We start from the raw sequence: 27,752 nt of genomic DNA, 5'->3' as shown, positions 1-27,752 counted from the left end.
ATTCTCTCGCTTTAACCGATCTCAATCAATGTCCACGCCTGATAAGTTCAAGTTGCACGACATGCAGGATGCTCATTCGCAATCCTACCTCGATACCTCGGAGTTCATTGAGCCGAGTATGGTTCCCGAGGCTGCCAAGCCGTCTGGTAGGGTCATTCACGCGGTCCAGGCTATCCCATTCGAGTGCTACCTCGACAAGGAATCAAATTGGTCACTCAAGGCCCGTCGCGGAAATTCCGCACTGTACTCTGCGATTCGCTGGTTGGGCGCCGAGACGAATTGGGATACCCTTCTCGTTGGATGGACGGGTGAGATCAAGCAGGCGAGTCAAACTGGTTTGCCTGTAGACGATAACGTCGAGGTCTCTGTTTCTGCTGAACAGAAGGAGGGGTTGACGCAGGCTTTGAAGAAGACGGATAAGAAGGAGCAGGAGATCGTTCCAATTTGGATGTTGAAGGATGGTGAGGGAGAGTCAGTTACGAAGCAGAAGAGGTACAGGGAGTATGCCGAGAACCTCCTTTGGCCGCTTTTCCATTACATTGTTTGGTCTGAGGTTACTGATGGCCGTAAGGAGAAGATTTGGTGGAAGGAGTACATCAAGTTCAACCAGATCTTTGCCGACAAGATTGTGGAGATTTACCAGCCTGGAGACGTGATTTGGGTTCACGATTACCACCTTCTTCTTCTCCCGCAGATGCTTCGTCAGAAGTTGCCTCATGCGTTTATTGGCTCGTTCTTGCATGCGCCTTTCCCTTCGTCAGAGTACTTCCGCTGTCTGCCACAGAGGAAGGAACTGCTTGAGGGTATGCTTGGTGCGAACATGCTCGGATTCCAGACCTACTCTTACAGCCGTCACTTTATTTCGTCGTGTACGCGCGTTCTTGGAGTCGAATCTACTGCGCACGGTGTAGATGCTCACGGTGCCCGTGTCGCGGTTGAGGTCTTCCCCATTGGTATCGAGACCACCCGTGTTGAGAGGGAAATGCACCTCCCTGGCGTTCAGCCCAAGATGGAGACCATTCGCGACCTCTACGCCGGAAAGAAGATCATCGTCGGTCGTGACCGCCTGGATGCCGTCCGTGGTGTTACGCAAAAGTTGCAGGCGTTCGAGCGCTTTTTGGAGTCGTACCCCGAGTGGCGCGGAAAGGTCGTTTTAATTCAGGTTACTACGCCGGCTGGATACCCCTCTACTAAGGTCGAGCGTCGTGTTTCGGATTTGGTTGCGCATATTAACGGAACGTACGGTTCGCTTCATTTCACGCCCGTGCACCATTACCACCAGACTCTCGATACCGAGGAGTACTTTGCCCTCTTGAGGGTTGCTGATTTGGGTCTCATTACCTCCGTCCGCGACGGTATGAACACCACTTCGTTGGAGTACGTCGTTTGTCAGAAGGAGAATGCCGGCCCTCTTATTATTTCTGAGTTCTCCGGTACTGCCGGTTCGTTGGGTGATGCTATTCACGTTAACCCATGGGACTTTGCTGGTACCGCTAAGGCCATCAACGAGGGTCTTTCCATGTCTGATGCGGACAAGAAGACCCGTCAGGAGGCTTTGTACAGGAAAGTTACTGCGCATTCCATGCAGGCATGGTGCTCTACGTTCTTGAAGCGTTTGTTTGCGAACGTCACCAGCTTCGACGTCTCTTCGCAAACTCCTGCGCTCGACAGGGCTCTCGTCATTGACACTTACAAGAAGGCGCAGAGACGTTTGTTGATGTTTGACTATGATGGTACTCTGACGCCGATCGTGCGTGATCCCGCAGCTGCTGTTCCTACGGATAAGATGTTGCGTTCCCTCAAGCTTCTTGCTGCCGATCCCAAGAACCAGATTTGGATCATCTCTGGGCGGGATCAGAAGTTCTTGGAGGAGTGGATGGGTGATATTCCCGGACTCGGTTTGTCTGCCGAGCACGGATCTTTCATTCGTAAGCCTCGATCGGAGGAGTGGATCAACCTTACCGAGAAGCTGGATATGTCTTGGCAGAAGGACGTCATTGATATCTTCCAGTACTTCACTGAGAGAACTCAGGGATCGTTCATTGAGAAGAAGAGGTGTGCGGTGACGTGGCATTACCGCCGTGCGGACCCTGAGTATGGTGCTTTCCAGGCTCACGAATGTCAGGCTCATTTGGAGTCTGTCGTTACCTCCAAGTTGCCCGTTGAGGTCCTTATCGGCAAGGCCAACCTCGAGGTCAGACCCGAGTCTATCAACAAGGGTGAGGTTGTCAAGAATCTCGTTGACGCCTACGGTGCCGAGGCGCCTGACTTCGTCTTCTGTGCCGGTGACGACAAGACTGATGAAGACATGTTCCGGGCGCTGAGAATCGCGGATACGGTCAAGAACGAGCACTCCTTCCCCACCACTGTCGGTCCTTCGAGCAAGATCTCTTTGGCTAGCTGGCATGTGAATGAGCCCCATGATATTGTGCAGATCATTGGTGTTTTGAGCGGGAGTGTGAACGAGAGTGCGATTCAGCAGAAGGCGGCTGCTGCGACGGAAGCGGAGTAAGTGTAGGCTATAAACGATGGAAAATGGAAGCAAAAATCTCCGTGCTATAACTATAGTTGAGTTATACAACGGCAGCAGCAAGTGCGCGCAATTGTAAGGCAATTTATTGATAGCATCTAAGGTTGAATAGACTTATTTTGAACCGAGTGGTTAGATCGGACGACTTTAACTGACGTCGGGGCTGACACGGGCCCGGGAATGGTCACTTGCTACACCCAAGTATCACCACAATGGCCAAAGCTCCCCCAACCGATCCCCTTCACCGCTCCCTCCTCCGCGCGGCGTCCTCCTCGAGCACGTTAAAACTGGATATGGATCAAGAACCAGGTTTCACTGATTTTCTCTGCGACTTCGTAGTTCTCTCTGTAAAGCCCGTGCATCCTCAATCTCTGGCACATTCAATGTAATGGCATCAGCAACATATGCCTCTGCCTGTCTCAAATTCCCCCTTGACATTTCATGTCTTGCAAGCCATATTCGTGCCCTCCCGCTTTCTGCCGTTGCTTCATCCGCTTCCATTCCCTCCCTTCTTTCCACAGTCACCAACTCCACAAAGTATGCCGCTGTTGCTTTGACGTTCCCTAACCTTTCGTACAGGTTTCCAAGTTTGTATAGCATGGTTGGAGCCAGTGCATTACCACCCAACGCCCTCTTATAGGCCTTAATTGCTTCTGCTGGTCTTTGTAGCTGCTCATAACACTCCGCAAGCGCTTGCCACATGCGCTGATCGTACGGTCTGGTAACCTGTTAGACTTGACCTTATACGTGAGAGTTCTCATACCTTAGTGATGTTGCTCGTTGGAAGTAGTAAAGAGCATAGTAGTGCATCTCCAGCATTTCATATGTTTGACCCAATCCATACCAAGCACGGTAATCTTTCCTGTTCACGTCCACAGCTCTGCGATAAGCTTCGATGGCAGCGTGCGTATTCTTCATCTCCACAAATTCATGACCCATCAAGGTCCATGCAGACAAGTAATTCCGATTTAGCTTCAGTGCTCGCCGGAAGTATGTCACTGCCTTCTCGTGTTCATTCCGTAAACTGTAGTAGTTGCCGATGATACAGCACGTTTCCGGCCGAAATTGGTCTGTGTTTGTGGCTGCCTGTGCCAGATGGGCGAGTTTGGCACGGTTTTCCATAACGTACAGGATGTTGGAATACACATCTGCTTGGTCAAGGCGATACGGATCTTCAGTCATGATTACCTCGAATATACCAGCGGCTTCGTCATATTCTGCCGTGACAATTAGTATGCTGGGAACCAGGCATATTCACATGATCGTACCTCTTGCATTGTATACCAGTAGCGCACGTTGTACTTGGAGGAAATGACCTCTGGGGAACATAGACTGCAATTCCGGCAAGTGTGCCTGTAAAGCTTCTCCGTGTTGTAACAGCTCAGCACTGACGTGCATCATGAAGAACTTTGTCATGATATGATCAGGTAATGTGGGCAGTACGGCGCTCAACTACACAAATATGATTAGCGAGATCGAATGCAGGATGGTGAGAGATGATGAACCATGTCAGCGCCGCTGATATTGGATGCCAGTTCTTGCCAGGCACCCCAGTGATAGGGGTATGTTTCCACTGCCTTAATGAGAGCTTGTACTGCATCTTGCTCCTTCTTTTGACGCCCAAGGACGACTCCGTACAAATATAGCAGGAAAGCATCGTTGCGTTCCTTCCCCAAAATTAGGTCCTCGAGCTCAGTCGTGATTGCCGTAATTTGCTTGTTTGCAATGAGGCCATTGTCCGCAGGACCTGTTCATGGTTAGATAATAGCAGCATCGAGTGCATAAAAGTACTCACCCATGATTGTCTCTGCATCCTCATCCTTCTGCTTTTCTCCGGCGAGGTACGTAGCGTATAGTCTTAAGAAGATGGACTTGTAGCTCTTGCAGCCTTTCAGGTAATGTGCAGCACGAAGATACTCCCGACAATCGAAGTATGCTTTTGCCAAGAGGTATTTATCGACTTCTTGAGCTTCGTAGGCAGCGTCGGAGTTGCGCCCCGGTGTACTTGGAGGCTCGGCAGATATATCAAAGTCCATTCCCTTCTGTGGTGTCGATGCGAATTGAGCATGTGCGAGTTCTAGAGACTCCATTCCGTTCAGAGCTTCAGCCGCCCTAAAGTAAAGAGTAAGTTCATGACAGGTCGAACGGTGAAAGCAGGCCATCCTCACCATTTCGCGCCATTGACAAGTCCACGCTCCGAGCATTTCTTCACGGCTTCGAGCAGCATAGCATGCAGTTCATATGCTGTATTCATGTTGTCACGGTTGCCCAGCAGCAACTGATAATGGGCTGTAAGTGAGGGTGTTGCGAAGCTGGTTGGAGTGCGGTAGACGATGCAGTATAACGAGTCTGAATCAACAATGAATGAAGGGAGTAGAACGACGATGGTAGACTTCGAATTCGGTACTGTTATGCTGAAATGTCTACGTTACGTCCAGGTTGCTTGGGGTCGGGCAACGACGCTACCCGCATCCGGTCAGGTGCAGTTCCACGAAACAGCCGCCAGCGGAGAGTTCGAGTATACAACCAATTCCCAATTCCATTCCCATTACCATTCAGCAAGAAAGGCTTCGTTGATTCCATTTATCGTCATACCGCTTGCATTCAATCCATAACACTACCTATCGCCATGTCTGCCGCACCTTCCAACGGAGCTGGAGCTGAGACGGAGAAGCTTGTGAGTTCGTCCTCGGCGTGCTAAATGGGAGAGAATTGTGATTGCTAATTAGGATTTGTTCTATAGCCCAAGTCTGAGATCGGATGGCTTTTCGTGTCGCAATACTACACCTTTATGCACAAGGAGCCTAATATCCTTCACGTACGTACTAAGTTGCTCGTTTCTGCACACAATGACTAATGAATGGACTGGTACAGTGCTTCTACACCAAGCGATCAACATTGGTGCACGGCAATGAGGGTGAGAGCGTGATGTCGTCTGTGGGTCAACAGGACATCCACAAGAAGATCCTCGAATTGAACTACAACGACGCTAAGGTCCTCGTCTCCAACGTCGACTCCCAGGCTTCTGCGAACGGTGGAATCATCATCCAGGTCCTCGGTGAGATGTCCAACAACGGTGAGCCCTCCAGGAAGTTCGCTCAGACCTTCTTCTTGGCTGAGCAGCCTAATGGATACTTCGTTCTTAACGACATTTTCCGGTATTTGAAGGAGGAGGTTGATGAGGAGTATGAGGAGGGTGCCGTTGAGCCTGGGCATGTTGACCAGCTCGCTCAGGCCGACTCTGGGTTCAGCAGCATGCAGAACTCTGAAAGCTTGTTCTCTGAGCAACACCTCCAGCCTCCTCAGGAAGAGGTTCAGGAGACCAAGGAGGAGCAGCTTGACACTCCTCAGCCTGCCGATGTTATCGAGGAGACTCTTGTGACTGAGGCTGGTGCAGTTGAGGAGGAGCCCGTTCAGGAGCAGGAGCAGGAGCAGGAGCAGCAGGAGGAGGCTGCTCCCGTTCAGGAGGAGGAGAAGGTTGAGGAGCCTGTCGCCGAGGAGGCAGCCCCTGTCGAGAAGGCTAAGCCCGAGGAGCCCGTCCAGGAGGAGGTCGCGGCTCCTGCTGAGCCAGCCCCCGCACCCGGTACCGTTCCCGCCAACGCCGCCAAGGCCACCCCTCCTCCTGCCGTTCCTGCCGCGCCGAAGACCTGGGCCAACCTCTTCAACAAGGGTACCGCTTCCACTCCTGCCCAGGCCGCCGCCGCCGTCGCCCCCAAGGCTGCCCCTGCTCAGGCTCCCACACAGCCCGCACAGCCCCAACAGCCCCAACAGCCCCAACAGCCCCAACAGCCCAAGCAGCCCAAGCAGCAGTCCACTCCTCCTCTCGAGGAGAACCGCCGCCGCGAGGGCCGTGCTCCCCCCGCCGAGGGCAACGCCTTTGCCTTCATTAAGAACGTCCACCAGGAGATCACCAACCAGCAGCTCCGTGACGCCATCACCGCTTTCGGTCCCTTGAAGGACTTCGATGTCAACCGTCAAAAGAACTGCGCTTTCGTCGAGTTCGTCGATGCCTCCGCTTTCGCTGCCGCTTACAACACTCACCACGTCCGCATCTCTCCTAACCTTCCTCCCGTGATCATCGAGGAGCGCCGAAGGGGCGGTCCTCAGGGTGGTCCCTTCCAGAGGCAGAACTCTGGTCGTGGGCAGCAGGGTGGATACCAGCGCGGTCGTGGCGGCAACCAGGGTGCTGGCCGCGGTGGCTTCAACAAGCCCCGTAACGGTGGAGCTCAGACTCCCACATAGAGGAGTTTGCATCTAGCACAACCATAAAAAAGACCAATAGGGGAGGGAGGCTTGTGTGATTAGGTGTGGCTTGGGAAGCTTAAGGAAAGCGTTGGGTTGAGTAATAATTTATTAGTGCTAGTGTTTTGGGATGGTCATTTTTGCGTTTACTTTGCAGAGAGCGTTGTGATTGATATCGATACCGGTATGATACGATACGATATGTGCGAGTACGAGTGAACGGAGTCTTTTTTGGTCTTTTTGGTGATGCTGGCATTGCGCTGTTTACAGTCATTTACTTTAACGATCGCAAATAAGAGGTAGTTGTGACTGGACGGCCTTGAAGTCCATTGAACCCTTGTCGTGGTGGTGTACTCGTATACAGAGAGCGGGGCGGGGTCCAAGATAAAATACGTCATACATGTGCCTTAATTGTTACAATCATCGCAAAACCTGAAGACCAAGAGCCGTGATCAATTGCAACTGTAAAACTTGAGTATGGTTCAGACTCGTTCAGCTGGCAAGAAGCACGATGCGGATCAGACGACCTTGGGTCAGAAGATAGAGAGGCAGCCCAAGAAGGCGAAGGTTACGAAGAAGAAGCATACGCATGGTGGATAGGTTGGTAAGTCATTGGAGAGCTTTGCTAACCAATGGTGCACAGAGAAAGCTTCGAAGGGGAAGAGGAAGGCCAAAGAGGAGGAGGAAGAGGAAGAGGAGCCTGATAAGGAGGAGAAGGAGGAGAAGCCATCTGTCAGCAAGCATGAGGCTTCAGCGGGTACCAAGCCGAAGGATAAGGAAAGCTCATCCCAGACTCTCGAAAAAGGACTGGTTTATGTATGGATCCCATTTTCCCCGTTCTCGGGGCCAATCGTTGATCTGATGACAGTTCTTCTTCCGCCCCAAGATCGACGTCGAAACCCCTCACGACGCCGACGCCGACATTCAACGCTCCTACATCGTCCTCCGCCCCATCGGCAAGAACGAAAAGCTTGGTGACAGTGCACGCGACGCAGAAAACGGTAGCCCGGGATAAAACGAGCCTGTCATCGACGCTAATTCCAGGTGTACAGACAAAACCCGCATTATCGAGATTCCCAAAAAGAAGCTACCTGCTACGGGTCGTCACGATCGCTTCTTGACGTTTGTGCCGAAGGGGTGTGCGGGGATGGTGTTGAAGGAGGTTCGGGAAAGACTGTGTGAGGATGTCAATGAGACGAAGACGAAAGGGTAGACTAAGTTTCTTGACGTTCCTATGGAAATGAGCTAAATCTGGTTTACAGGACGAGGGTTACACCTGCTGCAAGGCCTGAGGTTTGCCATACGGGTGAGGCTGCTCTGCGGCCTTTTGTTAACTCTTTGGTAGGGTGAGGGGGTTTACTCTATCGTGCACGATGGCAGCACCACGCACTTTGCCTATATGCTGACGGTTCCGTCCGAACCTGCGGCAAGTGACTTCCAGCATTATGCTCCCTGAACATGTAATGGCTTACACGTTATGGAAGGATGTGCAGAAGGCCTTCAACATTCGCAGCCAAGGTACATGTTGAACGGTTGAAGCAAGGTTGGCTCTTCCATACTGATCAATATGTACAGGTTCTTTTGTCGTCAGCGTCAAGAATCCTGAGACGAAGCAGCCGCCTCAGGCTCGTGGGTTGCCGCAGGCTGAGTATCCCAAGGAGTACTTAATGATCATGTATTGAACATACGAGCTAGGCTGACATCACGGTGGTACGCAGGGTTATCGAAAAGTTCCGTCAACGTTCCTGGGCTCCTCTTGAACCGGAGTTTATGAGCTACGACCATGCCCAGATCCTCTTCATCGGTGAGAAAGGCGATGTCGCGGACGAGTTGGACAAGGCTGAAATGGAGGAGATCGAGAAGCTCGAGGAGGAAGACGAAAAGAGAATGAAACATCTTGGCGAGGAAGACGGAGTCTTCAAGGACTTGAAGTTGACGAAGGACGAGTTCCCGGAGGATGCTTTGGAGGGCACCTGGGTGCAAAGCTCCCAGGGTCAGGTGATGGATGTATAAGTGGGGACATTTGACGTCGGAGTTCTGGCCTTCGTTTTGGAGTTATGTAATATTTCGACCTTATATATCGGTATTTTGAATTAAGCATATATTCGATGAATCCCGGGATCGTCACAGGCCTAGGATTTTGTGGGGTCGAAAAGTCGGCACGGGTGCAGGTTCGGCTTGAGACCAGTAAAGGCTCGGAGATTGAGTTCAGGACAAAGCTTTGATCCGTGAGGTCTACATCTTCAGCAAATCATTTCAAATCCATATACCATGGCCTCACCAGCACTGCGGATACGAAGCATCAGCTCTCGATCAATCGCCTCTCTGCGATCGGTTACCCTAAGAACAGCCTCGGCACCTTCATTACGACTAAGATGTACCCCGACGAGCCGGCCATCGAGTTCATGGGCTGCTGCTGTGTCTTCGGCGTCGAGACTGGTTGAGCCTGATCCGAATCAACCTCTCATCAATCCGCTCAACTTGGTCGGTCCCGAGATGTCAAATCTTACATCCAACATCCGATCTCTCCTCGGTTCAGGACACCCTTCTCTCGACACTGTCGCTAAATACTATGTTCAGTCTGAGGGAAAGCATATTCGTCCGCTCATGGTACTGCTGATGGCTCAGGCGACGGAGGTTGCGCCAAAAGTTCAGGGTTGGGAGAAGGTCGTGGAGGTTCCGGTGAACGAGGGACTCGCACCACCAGAGGTGCTCAATGACAAGAACCCAGATATGATGAACATGAGGTCAGGACCATTAACGAAGGACGGCGAGATCGAGGGACAGACGTCGAATATCCTCGCCTCGCAACGGCGGTTGGCTGAGATCACGGAGATGATCCATGCAGCATCACTCCTCCACGACGACGTTATCGACGCTTCCGAGACCAGACGAAACGCACCATCCGGAAACCAGGCATTCGGAAACAAGATGGCGATTTTGGCTGGTGATTTCTTGTTGGGACGGGCGTCTGTTGCATTGGCGAGGTTGCGCAATCCGGAGGTGATTGAGCTTTTGGCTACTGTTATTGCAAACTTGGTTGAGGGAGAGTTCATGCAGTTGAAAAATACTGTTGATGATGCGATTGAGGCTACGGCGACGCAGGAAACGTTCGATTACTATTTGCAGAAGACTTACTTGAAGACTGCGTCCTTGATTGCCAAGTCGTGCAGAGCAAGTGCGCTTCTGGGTGGTGCTACGCCTGAGGTTGCTGATGCTGCTTATGCTTACGGAAGGAACCTTGGTTTGGCATTCCAGATCGTCGACGACATGCTCGACTACACCGTCTCCGCTACCGACCTCGGTAAGCCCGCCGGTGCAGACCTCCAGCTCGGTCTCGCCACCGCGCCGGCCCTCTTCGCATGGAAGCACCACGCCGAGCTCGGTCCCATGATCAAGCGCAAGTTCTCTGACCCAGGAGACGTCGAGCGTGCACGCGAGTTGGTCGAGAAAAGTGATGGATTGGAGAAGACGAGAGCCTTGGCGGAGGAGTATGCCCAGAAGGCGTTGGATGCAATTCGGACGTTCCCGGAGAGTCCGGCACGGAAGGCTTTGGAGCAGTTGACGGACAAGGTGTTGACTAGGTCAAGATAGATGGAGTGCTTGAGGACGGTATTGCATTTTTTGGAGCGACATGATTGATACAAAAGTTTTGGTTGGTGTGGGCATTGGGATATCAGGGATATTATTAGGGATACGATGGGTATGCATTTTGATATACGTGGCAAAGTGATAAAACTATCTCCTCTTCTTTCATCAACCTTGCCTTAGTAGCTCAATTTCGCAACTCTTGAGCAACAAGGCAGAACGCGATATCGTTGCTTTCGCCTGCTTTAATCCCTGTCGTTGGGCTTTCGCAAGCGCGTACGGATGCGGAGACACTCCCGCGGTTCTATGTCTCGCGTACGGGACGTTAGCAGAGCCTTCCGCTGAGCCCACTGTCTTGCGCTGCTCTCTATCAAGGGGGCACCCATGGACACTTAGCCTTCGTGAAGCACCTCACTGCTAGGCTCCCCAATACCATCATCGTCCGTCACCATATCATCGAGATCAACCTCTTCCTGAGTGACCGGTAGTCCCATATACGTCCAGTTTTCTTCCTGCAACAGTGGCACTGATTCACCACCGGCTATCCTCTGTTCCATTTCCGCCGCCATGTGCTCAATGTTGCTGATCTTCCAGTCCGGATCAAGCTGCTTAAATATTTCCACAGTACCTTCAAGATACAGCGACACCACATCACTGATAGCAGCCCATGTGTATGGCTTACGCTCCGAGATCAGGTGAGGTGGTTCTCCTGATTCGCCTTTGGCGTAGTGGTTCTGACAGTCGCTAATGAGGGCACTCATCAGACTGCGTTCCTTCAATCGTGCCAACATCAAGACGCGTGCGTTTCTTGTCTGTGGTGGTGACAGAGACGTCAGGGGATACAGTGTATTCAGAAGTGCCATGCACTCGATCTGCCAGCCATCCGGTCGTCGCTCCAGTAAGGAGAATACAGCGCGGCGTCTGAGGGCCTTGTCAATGTACAGATAACTGTGCAAGATCCCTTTCTGCCGCTTTCCGGTTTCCTCACTTGCCGCGCTCAAGACAGATAACATGTCACGATGCGTTTCGAATCTCTCCAATTGCGCAAGCATGTCCCCAATGAGAGACGATGTCTGATGTGCAACATCAACCCTCAGAAAGGCCTCAATCAATCGTGGAACCGCATGTAAGGGAGGTTGGGCATTCGGATCAGCCGCTGCGATCTGCTGAAGGAGAACTGTCCGTTCATGTTAGCCGCATCCTTCGCGTGTCGCGCCGCAAAAACTTACGGGGAATGAGATCTGGGGTGTACGCTGTCTGCTCATCAAGCAGAATGTGCTCAAGCACCCATTCCATGGAAGGGAGATCAGCCTGGAAAGATGTCGAGAAATGGGGATGAGTTCTAATCAGGTATTGGGGGACCAGGTGGCCTCGGGCCCTTGCAGTGGCCAGGCCTGTCAAAATGTTGCACAGGAATCATGGGTGAGAAGAGATCGTTGTTTTAAACGTAGATGATGGCAGTTTCAAAACTCTTGGTGGTACAAGACCTTGGTATTTTCAGCGTAGTCAATACTGGCAAAGACCTCCAGGTCAGCGTCCGTGGTGTGCCCCACGCTCATGCTGAAATTGAACAGTACTGTGATCTGTTCATATTGTGTTGACAGCCTTTAACGGTACGTATATCTTCACATCGCGATTATTTAAGGAAGATGGTACTGAGAGCAGATACGGAGATGATTGAAACTGCTTTATCGAGGGGAGAGGTTCAGCATGCTGAGACCATGGTCTTACTTCAGAAAAAATGGAGTTGTGCTGAGCACGGGACTTTTTGCTACCGGCATCCAGTAACCAACAAGAACGACCATCTGCGGTTGTAGGCTCATCTGTTCGATGCCTGGGTTGATGCTATGATCTGCGTTTGAACCGTTTAGCACCTTGTCATGCCCACCGCTGATTGAACCAGTTTTGTCAATACTCGACAAAAACCGCAAAAAGAAACCACTCCCTCCAGTCGTTGTCAATCAATCAACTCCTGCTCCTATCTTTTGTGAAACGCCTGCCCCGAGGGAACCACTACTCCCTACACCTACAACGTCCGAAATTTCCCACGGCAATACCACCCTTGCACTCCCAGTCCCTCCGTCGAGTCCTTTGAGTTTCGAGGATTGTTCTGATCTCAGTGGCTTCTTGGAACAACTCTCAAGACTTTGATGTTTGTTCAATGTTTCAACTAGATCCCAGAGTAGGTTCTTGTATCATAGTAAAACAACTCCTGCGTATCCCGTTACAGGGACGAGCGTGTTTTGTCCCAGCCAGCTTACCTAATCCCAGCAAGAACGCAGGAGGACATTCCTCGAAGAACAAATCCATATATCCCCGACCAATGACCTGGTAGGTTCCATCGATCAGCAAGAGGGTAAGGGTACTGCTGCATATCTCCGAGTCGCTTCCCGGATCTAGACGATCTATGAGCAGGTTCCCAGGGTTGTTTTAGCCGACGCTCGCAGGGCTGGAGGGCTATATAAACCTCCTCGCTCCCGCCTCATCGACGGAGAAAATTGTCAAGCTCTCAACGCACCCTCCGTCCCTTCACTTACTTCTTGTTCGACTCGCCGGTTCGAGTCGACGACGCACTCTCTCATTTACTATCTACGAAGTATCGAGCAGGACTCACTTCCTATCTACCTCACTTCTTCCAACTCAACAACTTATTCACATTCACCATGAAGTTCGCCGCCTCCCTTCTTTTCGCTGTCGCCTTCCTCGGCCTTACCCCAATCGACTCGTTCGCTGGCGTTACGAGCGTTGCTGCTGTTTCCTTGAAGGCTCGTGAGGCTATGCCCATTCCTGCACCTGCTCCTCAGAGGGTATGTACCAAATCCCACCGTCGTCGCCAAGTTTTCGGAAACACTACGGCATCGGCCTCGAAGAAGGGGTCTGTTGTCAATAGGGCGAACTTAAATGCTGGTAACAATACTGTTTCGGCTATTTCATTTGCTGCCTCTGGCAACGCTGCTTCTCAGGTCGGTGCCATTATACCCTGTTGATATCCGGTTTGGCGTTGTGACCTTGTGGTTGTTGTGTGGTTATTGGATGTGTGCTGACTTTGTATTTGATAGGGTCGTGGACGTGGTGGTCGTAACCGTGGTGGTAACGGTGGTGGCAACAACAACCAAGCCAACCAGGCCAACTCCTCGACTGCTGCTGCTGCTGCCTCCATTGATGCTGCTGCAGCGGCTTCTTCGAGCGCGGCTGCCAACAACGATGCTGCCACCGCTGCCTCCTCCTCCGCCGACGTTGCGGCCGCGGCTTCATCCTCCAACAACAACAACAATAACAACAACAACGGTGGTGGTGGTGGTGGCGGCAACAATTCTGATCTCTCCCTCGACCCCGCCAACGTCCAATCCGCCTCCGACTCCACCGGTCAAGCTGGTTCGGGTGCCGAAGCTGGCCAAGTCAACTCCGCCACCGACCCCGCTAACTTCATTAACTTCTGCACCGGCAAAACCCTCACCAACGGCCTCCAAGTCAAAGGCGGCTCCTGCAACGGTGTCGTCATGGGCGATATCCCTTCCACGTCCAACATGATCTCCTCCATCATCACCGGCCCTTCCAGCGGCGAGGATATCCAGGCTGACACAACGTTCAGTATCAACGTCCTTGTTGCGAATTTGGCCGCGGGGCAGTTTACGAATGCGCAGACGACGTATTATTCTGCGCCGCAGCAGTTGCAGAATGGGCAAGTTCTTGGGCATACGCACGTCACTATTCAGGATTTGAGTGGTACCACCAACCCTACTGCGCCGTTGGATGCTACGACTTTCGCGTTCTTCAAAGGTATCAACGATGCTGGTACGCAGCAAGGCAACGGTGTTCGCGAGCTCAGTGCTGTTGTTACGGGCGGTTTGGCTCAGGGATGTTACCGCGTCTGTACCATGTCCTCCGCGAGTAACCACCAGCCTGTCCTCATGCCCGTCGCGCAACGTGGTGCTCAGGATGATTGTTTGAGGTTCTCTGTTGGTGGCGGATGTTCGGATTTGGCTGCAAAGGCGAGGAGAAGGATGATGATGTGAGGTGTGTCTGAACTTTCTTTTGTGATGATTAATTCTTGTGGAGCTGGACTTCGCGAGACTGTATATATTGAATTGGGGTTTTGTGATGAGGTAGATATTTTGTTTCTTGCTTCGATAGTAATGTGAGGGTGCGTTTGTATCATTTTGTCCATTGTGATTTCGTAGGTGCCGCATCACCCTCATCCAAGAAGATCATGATGTCTCCTCCGAGCCCATGTTTCCTGCGAGATTGAGTATCCATCTACTACCTTCAACGGGTTCGTGTGTCGTGTATGCACTTCAAATTTCGGGCAGAGCCTTGGGAGTATGAAACCTCTCCGCTGTGGGACATTGCCATCAATGAGTCGACGCGAAAAACTAGAGCGCCAGCGCTTCACCGAACACGACACTCATGGAGCAGGGCTCTCCAATACATAACTTGACTTATTCTTTTTGTGGGGTTGCCGTCATCATCGCAAACCCTACAGACACCTCACGTCGTTCTCATACGAACTGCATGTCCCTTCCGTTGCCTCCAGCCTCCTCAACCACTCCTGGATTTACCAGAGTGGGCATTTGAGGCTCTTTCAATGGCAACAAGAGCCTAATGGCATCACTCGCGTTCAGGTAGTACCTATGCAGCCTCTTGTACCTCACGAACCCCAGCTTCTCGTACAAGGCCATAGCTGCGACGTTCGTGACCTCGGTCTCCAAAGCGATCTCGTCGGCATCTTGTGCAACCATTTCATCAATTGACCGCTGGACAAGTCGTGAAGCGATTTGAAGGCCGCGGTATTCCTTCTTGACGGCTAGCATGGCTATGTAACCTCGCAAAGGCGTTTCGCGGTGAGGTTCCAGCTTATTAATGATACAACCAATTAGATCATCATTGTACCGAGCCTGCGGGATCCTTGTTAACCTGCTTTTGCTTTTAGAACGGATACCTAAGGAAACAAACCAAAATGCACAGCTCTGGCCATTGATGGATAAAGTACCGGTAGACATAGATCGAGTACGGCTCGCTCAGATCGTGTGAGATCAATGCCATGATATCAGGCAGTTCCGTTTCGTCTTTGTATCTCTCGTAAACGACATCTTCAGGTCGTATCGGATCGGACGGCATTGTCAGTGTATGTGGGGTTGATTGAGCCGAGATTGGCGGTCTCGATGTTCGATGATGCAGGCAACCGTGTAACGTAGACACACCACCGAAATGCCGAATAAGAAGAAGAAGGGAACCAAGAGGAAGAATGCTGATGAGTCGAAAGGTAATGGCTCAATTGCAGTCAGCAGTGGGTCTTCGTCGACAGTATCCCAGCCGAAGGCCAGCAATAGGATCGCCAAGGCTTTGGAAGAGGGCATCCAAGACGTCGAGGGCTTGCTACGAAGACCAAACGCTCCGAGACGGAGCTTTTCGGCTCCTCCAGACGACGCATGTATACAGAAGATTCGAGAGTCCCTCCCTTCGGATTTGGCGTCGCATACAGGCCATGTCCACAAAAAGAAACCCAGGCCATTCCGGGAAAAGAAGCGGTTCATCTTCGGCTTGGGCGCATTTATCGGTGTTTTGTTGGCCGTACTATTCGCAAAACCACCTCAGGTTGACAACTCTATGTGGGAGGTAATGCTGGAAGCAATGGATAATTCCGATTGGGTCGAGGACATTCGCGGTGTTCTTCCATCCGGTCTCCTGAACGAAGCGAAGCGTATGGAAGCAGCATCGAAGGGCACGACCTTGAAAGGTGATCCGTTCAGTGCAGGCATAGCACTCGCTAAAGAAGGTGTCACTGCGAAACACCCGGTTGTGATGGTCCCTGGAGTTATCAGCACAGGACTGGAGAGTTGGAGCACGGGGGAGACATGCGCGTTGCCCTATTTCAGGAAGAGGTTGTGGGGATCTTGGAACATGATGAGAGCAATGCTGCTTGACAAGACGTGCTGGATGGATCAGTTGAAGCTTGATCTGCATACCGGACTTGATCCGTCCAGTGGAGGGAAAATCCGTGCGGCTCAGGGATTCGATGCAGCTGAGTAAGTTGTTGACAGGGCAGTATGGACAAGCAATGCTGACAACCATATGTAGCTTCTTCATCACCGGTTACTGGATCTGGTCGAAAATCATTGAGAACCTTGCTGCTATTGGGTATGACCCAAACAACATGCTGTCCGCCGCTTACGATTGGCGTCTTGCTTATGGTAACAATGAAGCACGCGATCACTACTTCTCAAAGTTGAAGATGTATATTGAGTACAGTGTCAAATTCAATGAAGGGAAGAAAGCCGTGATCACAGGGCACTCGATGGGTGCGCAGGTCATTTTCTGGTTCATGAAGTGGGTCGAATCCCCTTTGGGCGGCAATGGCGGGCCTACCTGGGTTAACGATCACATCGATTCCTTCATCAATATCTCGGGTTCTATGCTCGGTACACCTAAGGCCATTGCTGCTCTGCTGTCTGGGGAAATGAAGGACACGGCTCAGCTCAATGCCTTTTCTGTGTACGGCCTTGAGAAGTTCCTCTCCAAACAAGAACGAGCCGACCTCCTTCGATCGTTTCCTGGGATTGCGAGTATGTTACCGAAAGGAGGCGACGCTGTATGGGGAAATGAGACCTGGGCTCCTGATGACATTGACCCAGAGACCGGCGAGGAGAGAAGCGGCGAAGCCAGTTATGGGAGCTTTATCAACTTCAGGCCGGAGAATACGGAAACGGGCGACAACCTTGGCCTGAGAAATCTGTCTCTTGCCGCGTCCTTCGATTATCTCATGCAGCATACGCCTCATTCATTTCACAGGGTATTCGCAATGAACCGCCTTCAATTCCCAAAGTGCTAACGATTTCTACAGATGCTTGCAACAAACTACTCGCACGGCGTCGCTCACACTGCGGCCGACGTTGAGGCTAATAATCATAATCCCGCTAAATGGATCAACCCTCTTGAAGTCTCTTTACCGCATGCGCCAGATATGAAGATCTACTGTCTATATGGTGTCGGAAAGCCTACGGAACGCGGATATTGGTACACAGAAGACTCGACACCTGGAGCTCAGGTTCCGATCGAGAAGGCACCCGCTGAAGAGAAATGCCCATGCATGAACTCCTCGCAGGCCATTCCGAAAGAATTCCCTTGGAAGAGGCCAACATGGATTGACAATACTGTCAACATTCCTGACATGAATGTCGACCATGGAGTTAGAATGGGAGAGGGTGACGGGACGGTGAGTTTAATCAGTACGGGATACATGTGCGTGAAAGGATGGACCATTCCAAGATACAATCCGGCGAACGTCAGTGTTATCACATATGAGATGCTTGATCAGCCAGATCGATTTGACATTCGGGGTGGGCCAAGTACGGCGGATCATGTCGACGTTTTGGGACGAGCTGAACTGAATGAGTTCATCCTTCGCATCGCTGCCGGAGAGAGTATACCCACCAAAATCATCAGCAGGATCAAGGAGATTGCCGAGCGGGTGCATATTTCCTAATCTGGAACAACATGAAAGGAGAATAGATACATTTGATATCATAGAGCTCCGTAGATGCATGACCTTCCTGTCAATCTATCACCACACATTCGTCCTTTATGCAGGGAGCGAAACCCCATGATTCTTCATCTTCTGCTCCAACAAATCCATCACGTCCTCCGACAGTGGCTTGTCGCCCAGCAATCTCTTCCTGATTCTTGCCTCCCTGTTCGCAACCTGGAGCTCAGTGAGAGCAATAGGCATAGCCGGAGATGTAATCTTGGGCACCGGCGTCGGTCTCTTGTACTTGGAGTATTTATTTCTCAGTTCGTCCCTGACTGATTCGGGAATTGGTGAGGTGTGCAGGGTAGGAACCCAAGTCGACCCCTCAACTATGGCGGTGGGTGTGTTCTGTGGATGGTTCTTGTCAATTTCGGGAGCCTTTCTGGGCCAAGGCAGGGTCTTGTTCTCTCCAGGGATGATTCGAGACCATGTCAGTCTACCGAAGTTCTTGTCGTAGTAAAGCGGTCCGCGCTTGATCTTCTTGACGATAACCTTGCGCACATTGCCTTCAGCGTCGGGGAGTTCAGCAACAAGGCGAACGTCGGAGTAATGAACAGGCTGCGGCCTGTTCATGAACTTGTCATCCTTGCTCTTCTCTTCTCCGCTGAGGAAAAGTTCTGGCACCCTGCTTCTTTTCTATGAGGGAACGCAAGTTAGTAAGTGCATTCTAACTGCGATCAGTAAGGGTTCCAACCATTCTGACACCCTCCACAATCAGCTGGTTCATGTGCTTGGTGATATCAACAACTTTCCCCTCCGCGCCCTTGTCAACTCCGGAGATAACGCGAACAGTGTCTCCCTTGGCGATGTTCCAGTACTTGATCAAATCCTTTCCCAGCGCCGGCTTGGGCTTGCCGGCGGCATTCAGTGCAAACCGTGCTGCTGTTGGTCTGAACATTGTCTGTCTTGTGAGGCTCCGAGTTCACCTGGTCTTCGCGGCCTGACAATGTCGATGTCTGTCTGCAGTTGCTCCGGAAATCCACCGTGTGCCCTGACTTTTTGGGTAACGGCGAAAAGCACTTGGGATAAAATACAATCAAGCTGGAGGTAGTATGAGAGTTTATGAAATTTATTATAGGCAGTAATATTCGCCAGAATGAGCCAAAACGCCTGGTCCCCGTGTCTCCGTACCTCACCATGAACACTGCGCAGTACGTCCACGACTATTGCAAATCAGCTCATGATCAGCAAACGCCTGTACGTAGCTCATACCAATCCGCCAACTTGCCTTTCATGCTTCTACTCCAGCAAACTTGTATCCTTCCGCAATTGTCTTCTGGATATCCTCATTCTTGTGTGGTAGCAGCGATAGCGCATATGCAACATCGTTCCAAGCCCTCTCGGAATCGCAGTGAGGCAATCGAGAGACCAATTTGTCCGCAAGCTGCTTAGCGTGCTTCTCTTTCTCGATGAATGTCATGAGGAACTTGACGATCCTCCTGAAAGTATCTTCGCTCACTTCTTGGTCAGCACTCAAGACTGAGAAGATATCCGTAAAGCCGTTGTAAATCGCGTTATCCTTGGTTGCGAGCTCTGTAAAGAACATCTTCGCCAAATCTGCAATACGCTTGTCGGAGTTTTCGAGACATTTGGCCATTCCGGCAAGTTGACCTCTGACCTTGATCTGACCGGCCAGGATAAGGAAGGTAAGGGTCATTAAGCATGTCTTGGTAACAGACGGGTCGCGGTCATTGAGACGACGGTACAGGAAGTCAGTGTTCTCGTCGACGAGATGATTGAAGCAGACTGTCATATCACCCAAAGCAATAACAACGTTGCTCCTAGTGATGGGATCGTGCGAACGCTCAAGAATCGTCAGGAGCAACGGTAAGTGTCTTTCGCAGAACTCAGAAGAGACACACATCAACTTGGCCAAAGCAAGCGCTGCCGCGGACTGCAAATCCTTGTCCTTGTAGACCAGATTATTTTGGCAGATATCGGCAATCATAGGACCGAAGCGTGCAAGCAGCGATTTGTCACCGTACAGCAGTTCATGTTCTCGGATTTGTGCCATAGCATCGGTAAAATCGTCCTCGGAGGTACCGCCGATTGCTTCGAGCTCATCGGCTTCAACCGGTGCGCCCTTGCTGAAAGCAGACGCTGCAGACTTTTTCGCTGCATTGGCCTTCCGCCGCTTGAATTCCCTTTCCGTAGCTTCAATATGAACGATCTGCTTGATCGCGACGTGACCAACAATGAAGAGTAGCTGAGCCAATCCGGTAGTCGACTGATCTTGCGAGGCCTCGGTGTCGGCAACAGTCTCCTGTTCCCCATCCTCCACTTCCATCGCATCCTCCGCATGATATTGTGCTGTGCGCTGGAACACGGCCCTGGTCTTCTGTCGGATAGCTTCGCCACAAATAATGTCAGGGTGTTCCGCTAGTAAGTAGATTGCGTTGATAGCCTGCTCAGCGACCCCGAACCATTCCTTGCTCCCTGAAGACATCAACACGATACTGTACAACCTGGAAAAGACTGTATGATCATTGGGCAACTTCGCGACAGTTGCCCTATCGGGCTGTCCTTGTGTCGCTTTCCTGTTTGGTTGGATTCGCTGGAGGGCAATACAGCTGTACTTTGCCAATGCCAAGTCGGTACGCCCCAACAGTCCGAGGCCAACACGCAACAGAGTCTCAAGCTCGTTAACAATGACCTCAGGATTCGCAAGACCGAGCATGCCGAGTACGATGATTGCACCTCTGCGTTGCGATTTCGAAATTTCCTTTCTTTGCACGCCGTACACCTGCCACAACTTCTGGACGACGTGGTCCGAGATGTAATCACCCTCCTTCATCATGGTGCTCAACAACTGCTCCAGACTTGTCAACTCGGCTAATGTAGCTCCATACGTCAAACTCATCATGTTCCTCGCCACGAAGTTCGCAGCGTCATTCGGCGATAGATGGTCCGGCGCTTCGAAGAACAAGCCACGGTAGCACTCGATGAGGTGAGATTGGACACCCTTGCCTTCATCACTGTTACCCTTTGTCCAGATGAGATGAAGCATCTTCCTGATTCCGAGCTTGGAGGTTTCGAGTTTGTAGGCGTCGGCAACGACGAAGAAGTCCATGGCCTCAATGATCTCCGACTTATTCTTTGATGCAAGAAGCTGAGCAACAACCTTGGATCCTTCATGGAGGGACTCGATGAAGCGGAGTGCTTCTGTGTAGTAACGCTTCGTCAACTGTAGCCTCATCAGACTCTCCTGGTCGACCTCTTTCGGTTGTTGGGCTTTCGGAGTCGCCTCTTCATCACGGGCAGGCGCCTTCTTCCTTGGCGTTGAAGGAGCTTCCTCGCCAGCATCGTCCATATCAACATCCATGATGCTTGCTTCGGTCGCGTCATCAAGAATGTCTTCCACGTCTGTAGACGGCGCCTTCTCTGCCAATCCAGGTGTGCCCACCGGAGGCTCCAACGCCGTAAGCTCGGCATTGACCTGCTCCAACCTCGCGATCCACTCATTCTGAGTAAGTTGTCCGCCGTGCATCAAGCCGAAAGGGTGAGTCGACAGTAGCTTCGTAAGAAGCCTGATTGCATTCCTTCGTACATTGCTGGACTTGTCCTCCAGGCTACGAACGGCAAGGTCGGCAACAATCTGCTTTCGCTTTGGGAACTTGGTCTCCAAGTCACACAATCTAGTATAAACCTGGCACACCTTGCTTCTGCAATATGGATTGATATCCAAGAAGCGCTCCTCCAAAACATCGAAGAAACCGTTGATCTGTGTTTTGTGGTTCTCCGCCTGGTCACTCTGTTCTTGCTGAGACATATAGGCGATCAGGTTCCCGCACACTTCAATAACTCCGTTGCGCGCAGCGTAAGCTTCTGAATCAAGTTGCCGTGCAAGAGACGTCATTTGTTTCAGGACGCTTCGGGGAAGCAATTCACTGAGCTTGACGACGAAAGTTGCTACGCTTTTCGGGCCTTTGGTGTCTGCGGCGGCAAACTCTTTACTGGACAGCTCTCTGACAACTTCCTCGGCGAGTTGTGGATAGTCGTACTGCTCTGCCAGGATTTGAAGGAATTCGGCCGTATGCTCCGATAGGTGCTCGAAGTATTGCAAGGCCTGGACGATCGAGGTTTGTGCTGCAAAGGCCTGTCCGTGATGTTTGATGGAGATACAGAGGACTTTGTACATCCTCATGCGAAGTGCGACAACCTTCATGCGCTGCTCCGATTCCGCAATGAGCCAGATAGGTCGTGTGAAGAGGCCGATAAACAGGTCGCGTTCTGATGTGGTTTGCCATATTCTACCGAGCTTCAGTCCTAATAGCCTGCATACGACGTCCAGTGCAGCTTGTACTTGACTTGTTGAATCCCAGGTTGTTGGTTCTATTGCTGCCTTTGGCTTTGCTGTCTTACCACGACGTGCGGGAACTGCTTTTGCGGCTTGTGCACCATCCGCCGCTATGACTACCCACTGCAAAAGAAAGGCGTACATCTCGCAGATCTGTCTGTGTAAGACGAGCAGCTCTGGGTCTGGCTGTTCGATATCTGATGCGAGGATCTCGGTCTCGGATTGTAATGAAGAGACGATGAGGTCCATGATCTTCGACATCTGCGTTGGCGTCAAAGCAGCACAATTCTTGAGGAGCGCTTTAAGCACGTCGAAGATTTCGTCATTCTTGATAGCTTCGGGAGATGTAGACAGCGTGTCGATTGTAGTGTTGATATATCTATCGCATTCCTTCTGGCTGGCAGACGAGAGGTCCAACTGCGTCGCGACCGAGGAAGGGTCATCCAAGTAGGCCGCAAGCTCAGCTCTCAGATCAAACTGATCGGCCATTCTGATCGTATCAACGTCCAATTCAGGCGGTTCAACGCGTGCTGGAGTGCGATTGCTGACGTTGGTCGAGGGTTGTTATTGCGTTTGTTTACATCTGTGGGTGTATGCATCTCCAACTTTGGATACATCCTACTGCAGGCAAGCCGACCATATCAAATTCGCTGTGTTTCTTCGGGCATAACTCAGCAGAAAATTGATACCCTTGTCTCGTTCGAATGTCTTTGGTCTTGTATAGTGTAGCTCTATACGATCAGGTCTGCCTGCTTACACTTCCTTTCTGATTGAACGAGTTGTGATTACGCGGGGCGACATGCACTGTGCTACCCATTTTGGTCAAAGCATGTACTGTACGGCCGGGAACACGAAACAACAACAGAGACCACAGACACGACGACAAGGGCCATCCTGTATAATAACCTTATCCAGCATTCATAAAGGCCATATATTATGAGCTGCTCCTCTTCATCATCGTCACGGCATAATGATCGATTTGGCAACGTCTATGACAATACTATGGACCCGAAGATAGGAGCAGGCATGAAAGACCGGCTGGAGGTTCAGGATACGCGTCTATATATGCCTGAACCGCGGCCAGGGATCACGAGGATGCATGGCACTCCTGCACCGCCTACACCTCAGCAGTTTTCACACACGACTTACCCAACATACCCGGAATATGACGACGAGGAAGATGAGGTCGTGTTTGCGCCACGCTCGGAGACACCGAAACCTAAGTCATCGCCATTGAAACCAGAGGCACAAACACAATCCATTAACAAGATATCTGCACCGGTTTTCGCTCCTCGACTACCGCCAACGACAACCGCACCCTCTGACGTCGTCTCACTCCTTGAAGCACTCGCCGACGGCTCACGCGGGTCACCTACGCCGGCAGCCTCAGGATTCGGTACTCCCCACCGGCCTCCACTTCGTTCAAGAACGATATCCCATGACGCATCTCTTGCCTTCTCTGCACGGGCACAGACGCCAGGTACGTTTTCTTTCGAGCATAAGCGATTGGAGAAAGTACCAGAGATTCAGGTTGGGGAAGCACGGCCGCAGACACCGATATTTGCGAGAGCCGATTTTAGGCCGCCGAGCGTGAGGACTCCTTCGCCAGTGAAGCAGCAAGTAACGCCTATGGCTAATATTGTTGAGCATGTGGATGACGAAGAGGATGAGGAGGATGAAATAATCTTGGGCTCTCCCCCGAAGAGGGCCGAGGCTGTTGAGGAGTTTACACCCACAATGGAGGAGCCTGCACCGGTCCGTACCGCCAAAACGGCTGAGAGGGCACCTCGACAGGAGAATGCTACAGCAAAAGCGGCGGAAGGCAAAGAGGTCGACGAGGCAGCCATGGACTCGCCACAAAAATCTATGGTCGAATATGAGAGCTCAGAGGACGAGGCGAGACCCAGTGTGGTTGATTACGAGAGCAGTGAGGACGAGGGTGAGCTCGTGATAGGTGCATCGTTGGAGGTGAAGAGTGAGACGCAGGCAACGACTGTGATGGCACACATCAATGATGTTATTGTTGATGTCAAGGCAGAATCAGTACTACCCGCCGTTGAGGAAGCTGTTGAAGACGCTGAACTGGAGGTGCAGGACGACGACGGATACAATGAAAAAAGGGTTTCTCAGGAAGTCACTATTGACGAGGCCGAAAAGGATATCGTTGCAATGGAGGCCGTGCAAACAGCAGCTGGCTATATTCCTGAGATACCCCCCGTTGCTCCTCTGCAGTTCACCAAGAAATCATCTCCAGCCGAAATCCAACTCTCTTACGAACCGACCCCCCCACCCGCAGCTGTCGCAGAACCCCCGGCAGTTGAAGAACACTCCAAACGATTCGTAGCACCTCCACAAACGCCTCCGAAAGGCCTACGATTGCCTCATGCCACACTGACTCTTCCTTCCCTTGCAGCACCGACACCACAGATACAGGTTCAAACTCCAGGATCCACGATGCTTGATGCAGATGCTGCGGATATATGGCTGAAGGCTCATGATGCCGGGTTCCTCAACTCACCCAAGAAGCGACCGGTTGCTGGAGAGGAGCGAGAGGAAGTTGGCGAATTGAATTCGGAAGGCGAGAGATTACTGCAGGATCTGCTACGGGAGAATGGGACTGCTGATGCCGGGCTCGGGAATATCATTGGACAAGACACCGCTAGAGAGTTGGAGGAGGTGTTGGGCGGTGCATTGGCTGCGGAGGAGTCGAGGCCATGGACGCCGGAACTTGGGGTTGGTATTGATTGGCAGATGGCTGCTGCACCACTTGCTGAGAAGCCGAACATGTCTGTGCCTATGGTGTTGGAGCAAGAAGCCGCAGCACAGCCAGAAGGAGAACTGGTTCTGGAAGATGAGAGTGACCTAAGCGAGGTCTCGGATGTTGAAGAAGAGGAAGAAATGGATTTGGACGCAGAAAACGATGTCAGCGATCTTGTCGAGGATGAAGAAGACAGCGATGAGCCCGGATACGAGCCCAGTCCGGAGCCGGAACCACCACTTCACGTCAAGGAGGAGATGAAAAATTTCGAGCTCACGTTTTTGAACTTGCGTAATAGTTATCGGCTTATCGACAAAATCGGCGAAGGGACTTTCTCGTCTGTGTACAAGGCAGAGGATCTCCGGTATCGGGAATACAGGAACGAGTGGGATATGTCGCAGGATTCCTCGTTGACATCTTCGTCCCCTCCACTGTCGAAAAAGCGAAAGCTAATGAGGAGGATGAATCGACCACGATTTGTCGCAATCAAGAAGATCTACGTCACATCCAGTCCGCAGAGGATCTTGAACGAGCTGGAGATCTTGCACGAACTCGGTGGCTGCGATAGCGTGGTTCCTCTCATCACGGCGTTTCGTCACGAGGATCAAGTCGCTGCTGTCCTGCCATACTGCAAACACGTTGATTTTCGGGATTACTTCCAGACCCTTACGCTGCACGACATCCGCCTCTACTTCAAGAGCTTATTCTCTGGTCTTGAATACGTTCACGAAAGAGACATTATGCACCGCGATATCAAACCAAGTAACTTCCTATACGACGTACAGAAGATGAAGGGCGTACTTGTTGATTTTGGGTTGGCGGAGTATACGAGAGAACGGGAGGGGTTTTTGGAGGAGGATCCGCTGTGTGTTTGTTCGACGTATGAACATGAAGAGGCGCCGAATTCTATTGCGCCGATTGCGGGCGAGCCGTTGCATGGATACCGTAAGCATGATCAACGACCTTCGAAGCGCGCGAATCGGGCTGGTACGCGTGGGTTCCGTGCGCCGGAGGTATTGTTCAAGTGCAACTATCAAGGCACGGCGATCGATATCTGGAGTAGTGGTGTGATCCTGCTGTCGTTCTTGACGAAGCGATTCCCTTTCTTCAACTCTACAGATGATGTTGAGGCGTTGTTGGAGCTTTGTTCGATCTGGGGAAAGCAGTTGATGAAAGAGACTGCTGCTCTTCACGGCTGTTCTTTTGAATCGAATATCCCGACACTTCATGATCGCCGTATCACGTTCAAGAAGCTAATTCCGTGGGCTACCAGTCGGGAGAACAACGTACCGTTCACGGAGGAAGAAGAATTAGCGATGGATTTCCTGGAAGGGTGCTTGGACTTGAATTGCAAGACGAGGTTCACTGCGACACAGGCGTTGCAGCATGCTTTTCTTGCGGATGTGAGCATCTATGATGGGGAGGGAGCATATGAGTGAGGCGGGCTAAGTATACCAGAGCTGTTGCATCAGCTGAACATGGATAAGGCGTTCCTTTATTGGACTTTGGATTGGGTTCTTTCAACAGCATGGCGCTAGCAGACCTAGGACTAGGATTTTTGCATGGTCTTTGGGCCCTCGATACAATACATTGCAATTTGGTTTCCTCTTTCGGTAGGCGCCTATGGCCAGTCAGTCCACGTTACGAGCACCCGCGTCGAACTTTCTGCGGGGAGCCTGGAGGCTTCGGGAAGGTTTACGCAATCAGCCAGTATATTCCAGCAAGAACGAGTCATACCATACCATGCCTTATAAGAGATCCCTCATCGGCTCCTCTGTCCATCATCATCATCAAATCCAGAGATCAACCACTTGACAACTACTCAACACAAACAAGCCACAATGATCTTCGCAAGCCCATACAACACTTCTCCCTCCCCTTTCGACCTGATCCCCGCCATCGTTGATTTTGCCTCTCAGTTCGATGCACCCGCACACAACCACGTCCGCGACGCCGCTCACCGGCAACACGTTCACAAGGCACCCACTCGGCCCTACACCCCTCCTATCGACGTCTATGACGCGGATGACAGGACTACGATCTATGCATCGTTGCCTGGTGTCAAGAAGACGGATATCGAGATCTCGTATGATGCCGGAAAGAAGATCTTGAGCATCGCGGGTCAGGGTGGGGTTGTGTATCGCGACCCAGTATCCGAACCTATTCAGGCTGCGATCGAGGAGAAGAAGGATGAGGAGATGACGGATGCCACCACTACCACCGAGGTGCCCGAAATCGTCGAGCCCGCATCTGAGTCTGAAAAGGAAACGTCCGAAAAGTCCGCTGAGAAGTCAGAGGAGTCAAAGCCGAGGAGAAGAAGCGTCACAGTTGAAGACGTCCCTGACGGCGCAGACGATGATTTCGCCATCGTGACTCACCCCAAGTCAATCACCTCCCCCTCACCAGCTGCTGAGAAAGCCGTCGTCAAGGCTCCCGAACCCTCGCCCGCACCCGCACTGGTAGCTAAGACTGCTGGACCCATCCCGCGCGTCCGTGAAATCCCTTATGGTACCTTCGCACGCCATATCCCCCTAGCACGATTCCTCGAGGGAAAGAAGGTCGATGAGGCGGATATTACGGCGAAACTTGAGAATGGGGTTTTGACGATTGAGGTTCCCAAGATTGTGTTGGAGGGAAGGAAGAGGATTGCCGTCTTTTAGAGCTGAAAGATGAGGAGTCATACGATATAGTTTTGTTTTGCGTGTCATGTTAATGGGTTACGGTCTTTACTGGAGTGTTCTTTTTCTTCTCGGTCATTATAGGATACCCTCTCTTGAATCAATTTGATTTCAACTATATTGTTCCTGTTCTT

General features: G+C 51.6%; 13 protein-coding genes across 13 annotated transcripts; 8 read left to right on the top strand and 5 right to left on the bottom strand.

Moving 5' to 3' along the window:
* Window positions 1-118: 118 nt before the first annotated feature.
* Window positions 119-2,512, top strand: SAICODRAFT_62979 (putative trehalose-6-phosphate synthase/trehalose phosphatase; the record flags this gene model as incomplete). Its single annotated transcript, XM_019169957.1, has 1 exon — window positions 119-2,512. One exon carries the CDS (start codon window positions 119-121, stop codon window positions 2,510-2,512), a length of 2,394 nt encoding a protein of 797 aa, XP_019020742.1.
* Window positions 2,513-2,842: 330 nt separating this feature from the next.
* On the bottom strand, window positions 2,843-4,784 carry SAICODRAFT_10651 (anaphase-promoting complex subunit 8; the record flags this gene model as incomplete). Its single annotated transcript, XM_019165286.1, has 6 exons — window positions 2,843-3,248; window positions 3,294-3,747; window positions 3,799-3,982; window positions 4,036-4,277; window positions 4,326-4,642; window positions 4,699-4,784. The coding sequence occupies 6 exons, from the start codon at window positions 4,782-4,784 to the stop codon at window positions 2,843-2,845; spliced, it is 1,689 nt and encodes a 562-aa protein (XP_019020741.1).
* Window positions 4,785-5,159: 375 nt separating this feature from the next.
* Window positions 5,160-6,772, top strand: SAICODRAFT_10650 (NTF2-domain-containing protein; the record flags this gene model as incomplete). Its single annotated transcript, XM_019165285.1, has 3 exons — window positions 5,160-5,207; window positions 5,274-5,348; window positions 5,405-6,772. The coding sequence occupies 3 exons, from the start codon at window positions 5,160-5,162 to the stop codon at window positions 6,770-6,772; spliced, it is 1,491 nt and encodes a 496-aa protein (XP_019020740.1).
* Window positions 6,773-7,209: 437 nt separating this feature from the next.
* SAICODRAFT_22322 (uncharacterized protein) lies at window positions 7,210-8,815 on the top strand. Its single transcript, XM_019166551.1, has 9 exons — window positions 7,210-7,364; window positions 7,416-7,588; window positions 7,641-7,773; window positions 7,825-7,981; window positions 8,035-8,065; window positions 8,118-8,180; window positions 8,257-8,290; window positions 8,348-8,432; window positions 8,491-8,815. Exons 1-9 carry the CDS (start codon window positions 7,250-7,252, stop codon window positions 8,783-8,785), a joined length of 1,086 nt encoding a protein of 361 aa, XP_019020739.1. The 5' UTR covers window positions 7,210-7,249; the 3' UTR covers window positions 8,786-8,815.
* Window positions 8,816-8,968: 153 nt separating this feature from the next.
* SAICODRAFT_32393 (putative hexaprenyl pyrophosphate synthetase Coq1) lies at window positions 8,969-10,373 on the top strand. The gene has a single exon (XM_019168199.1). The coding sequence runs from the start codon at window positions 9,044-9,046 to the stop codon at window positions 10,364-10,366; it is 1,323 nt and encodes a 440-aa protein (XP_019020738.1). The 5' UTR covers window positions 8,969-9,043; the 3' UTR covers window positions 10,367-10,373.
* A 379-nt stretch (window positions 10,374-10,752) lies between these two features.
* Window positions 10,753-11,656, bottom strand: SAICODRAFT_28237 (uncharacterized protein; the record flags this gene model as incomplete). Its single annotated transcript, XM_019167103.1, has 2 exons — window positions 10,753-11,537; window positions 11,590-11,656. The coding sequence occupies 2 exons, from the start codon at window positions 11,654-11,656 to the stop codon at window positions 10,753-10,755; spliced, it is 852 nt and encodes a 283-aa protein (XP_019020737.1).
* A 1,398-nt stretch (window positions 11,657-13,054) lies between these two features.
* Window positions 13,055-14,618, top strand: SAICODRAFT_194017 (uncharacterized protein). The gene is made up of 2 exons (XM_019166088.1): window positions 13,055-13,327; window positions 13,420-14,618. Exons 1-2 carry the CDS (start codon window positions 13,262-13,264, stop codon window positions 14,374-14,376), a joined length of 1,023 nt encoding a protein of 340 aa, XP_019020736.1. The 5' UTR covers window positions 13,055-13,261; the 3' UTR covers window positions 14,377-14,618.
* A 319-nt stretch (window positions 14,619-14,937) lies between these two features.
* SAICODRAFT_44918 (N-acetyltransferase MAK3-like protein) lies at window positions 14,938-15,448 on the bottom strand (the record flags this gene model as incomplete). Its single annotated transcript, XM_019168795.1, has 2 exons — window positions 14,938-15,255; window positions 15,314-15,448. Coding segments are annotated over 2 exons (453 nt in total), but the record flags the coding sequence as incomplete, so codon positions are not given.
* Window positions 15,449-15,568: 120 nt separating this feature from the next.
* On the top strand, window positions 15,569-17,843 carry SAICODRAFT_10644 (LACT-domain-containing protein; the record flags this gene model as incomplete). The annotated part of the gene is made up of 3 exons (XM_019165284.1): window positions 15,569-16,386; window positions 16,439-17,150; window positions 17,202-17,843. 3 exons carry the CDS (start codon window positions 15,569-15,571, stop codon window positions 17,841-17,843), a joined length of 2,172 nt encoding a protein of 723 aa, XP_019020734.1.
* On the bottom strand, window positions 17,784-18,819 carry SAICODRAFT_22316 (uncharacterized protein). Its single transcript, XM_019166550.1, has 2 exons — window positions 18,580-18,819; window positions 17,784-18,521 (listed from the first exon to the last, which is right to left on the bottom strand). Exons 1-2 carry the CDS (start codon window positions 18,781-18,783, stop codon window positions 17,940-17,942), a joined length of 786 nt encoding a protein of 261 aa, XP_019020733.1. The 5' UTR covers window positions 18,784-18,819; the 3' UTR covers window positions 17,784-17,939.
* A 297-nt stretch (window positions 18,820-19,116) lies between these two features.
* SAICODRAFT_62932 (condensin complex component cnd1) lies at window positions 19,117-22,671 on the bottom strand (the record flags this gene model as incomplete). Its single annotated transcript, XM_019169956.1, has 1 exon — window positions 19,117-22,671. One exon carries the CDS (start codon window positions 22,669-22,671, stop codon window positions 19,117-19,119), a length of 3,555 nt encoding a protein of 1,184 aa, XP_019020732.1.
* Window positions 22,672-25,197: 2,526 nt separating this feature from the next.
* On the top strand, window positions 25,198-26,379 carry SAICODRAFT_37756 (kinase-like protein; the record flags this gene model as incomplete). The annotated part of the gene is made up of 1 exon (XM_019168576.1): window positions 25,198-26,379. One exon carries the CDS (start codon window positions 25,198-25,200, stop codon window positions 26,377-26,379), a length of 1,182 nt encoding a protein of 393 aa, XP_019020731.1.
* A 201-nt stretch (window positions 26,380-26,580) lies between these two features.
* On the top strand, window positions 26,581-27,684 carry SAICODRAFT_193724 (HSP20-like chaperone). The gene has a single exon (XM_019166085.1). It carries the CDS (start codon window positions 26,782-26,784, stop codon window positions 27,598-27,600), a length of 819 nt encoding a protein of 272 aa, XP_019020730.1. The 5' UTR covers window positions 26,581-26,781; the 3' UTR covers window positions 27,601-27,684.
* The last annotated feature ends 68 nt before the right edge of the window (window positions 27,685-27,752 follow it).

The sequence above is a fragment of the Saitoella complicata genome, assembly GCF_001661265.1.
Source record: "Saitoella complicata NRRL Y-17804 unplaced genomic scaffold SAICOscaffold_33, whole genome shotgun sequence".
Taxonomy (NCBI): Eukaryota; Fungi; Ascomycota; class Saitoellomycetes; order Saitoellales; family Saitoellaceae; genus Saitoella; species Saitoella complicata.
Note: the sequence above shows the minus strand (reverse complement) of the source record. Positions and strands in the feature narration are given on the sequence as shown.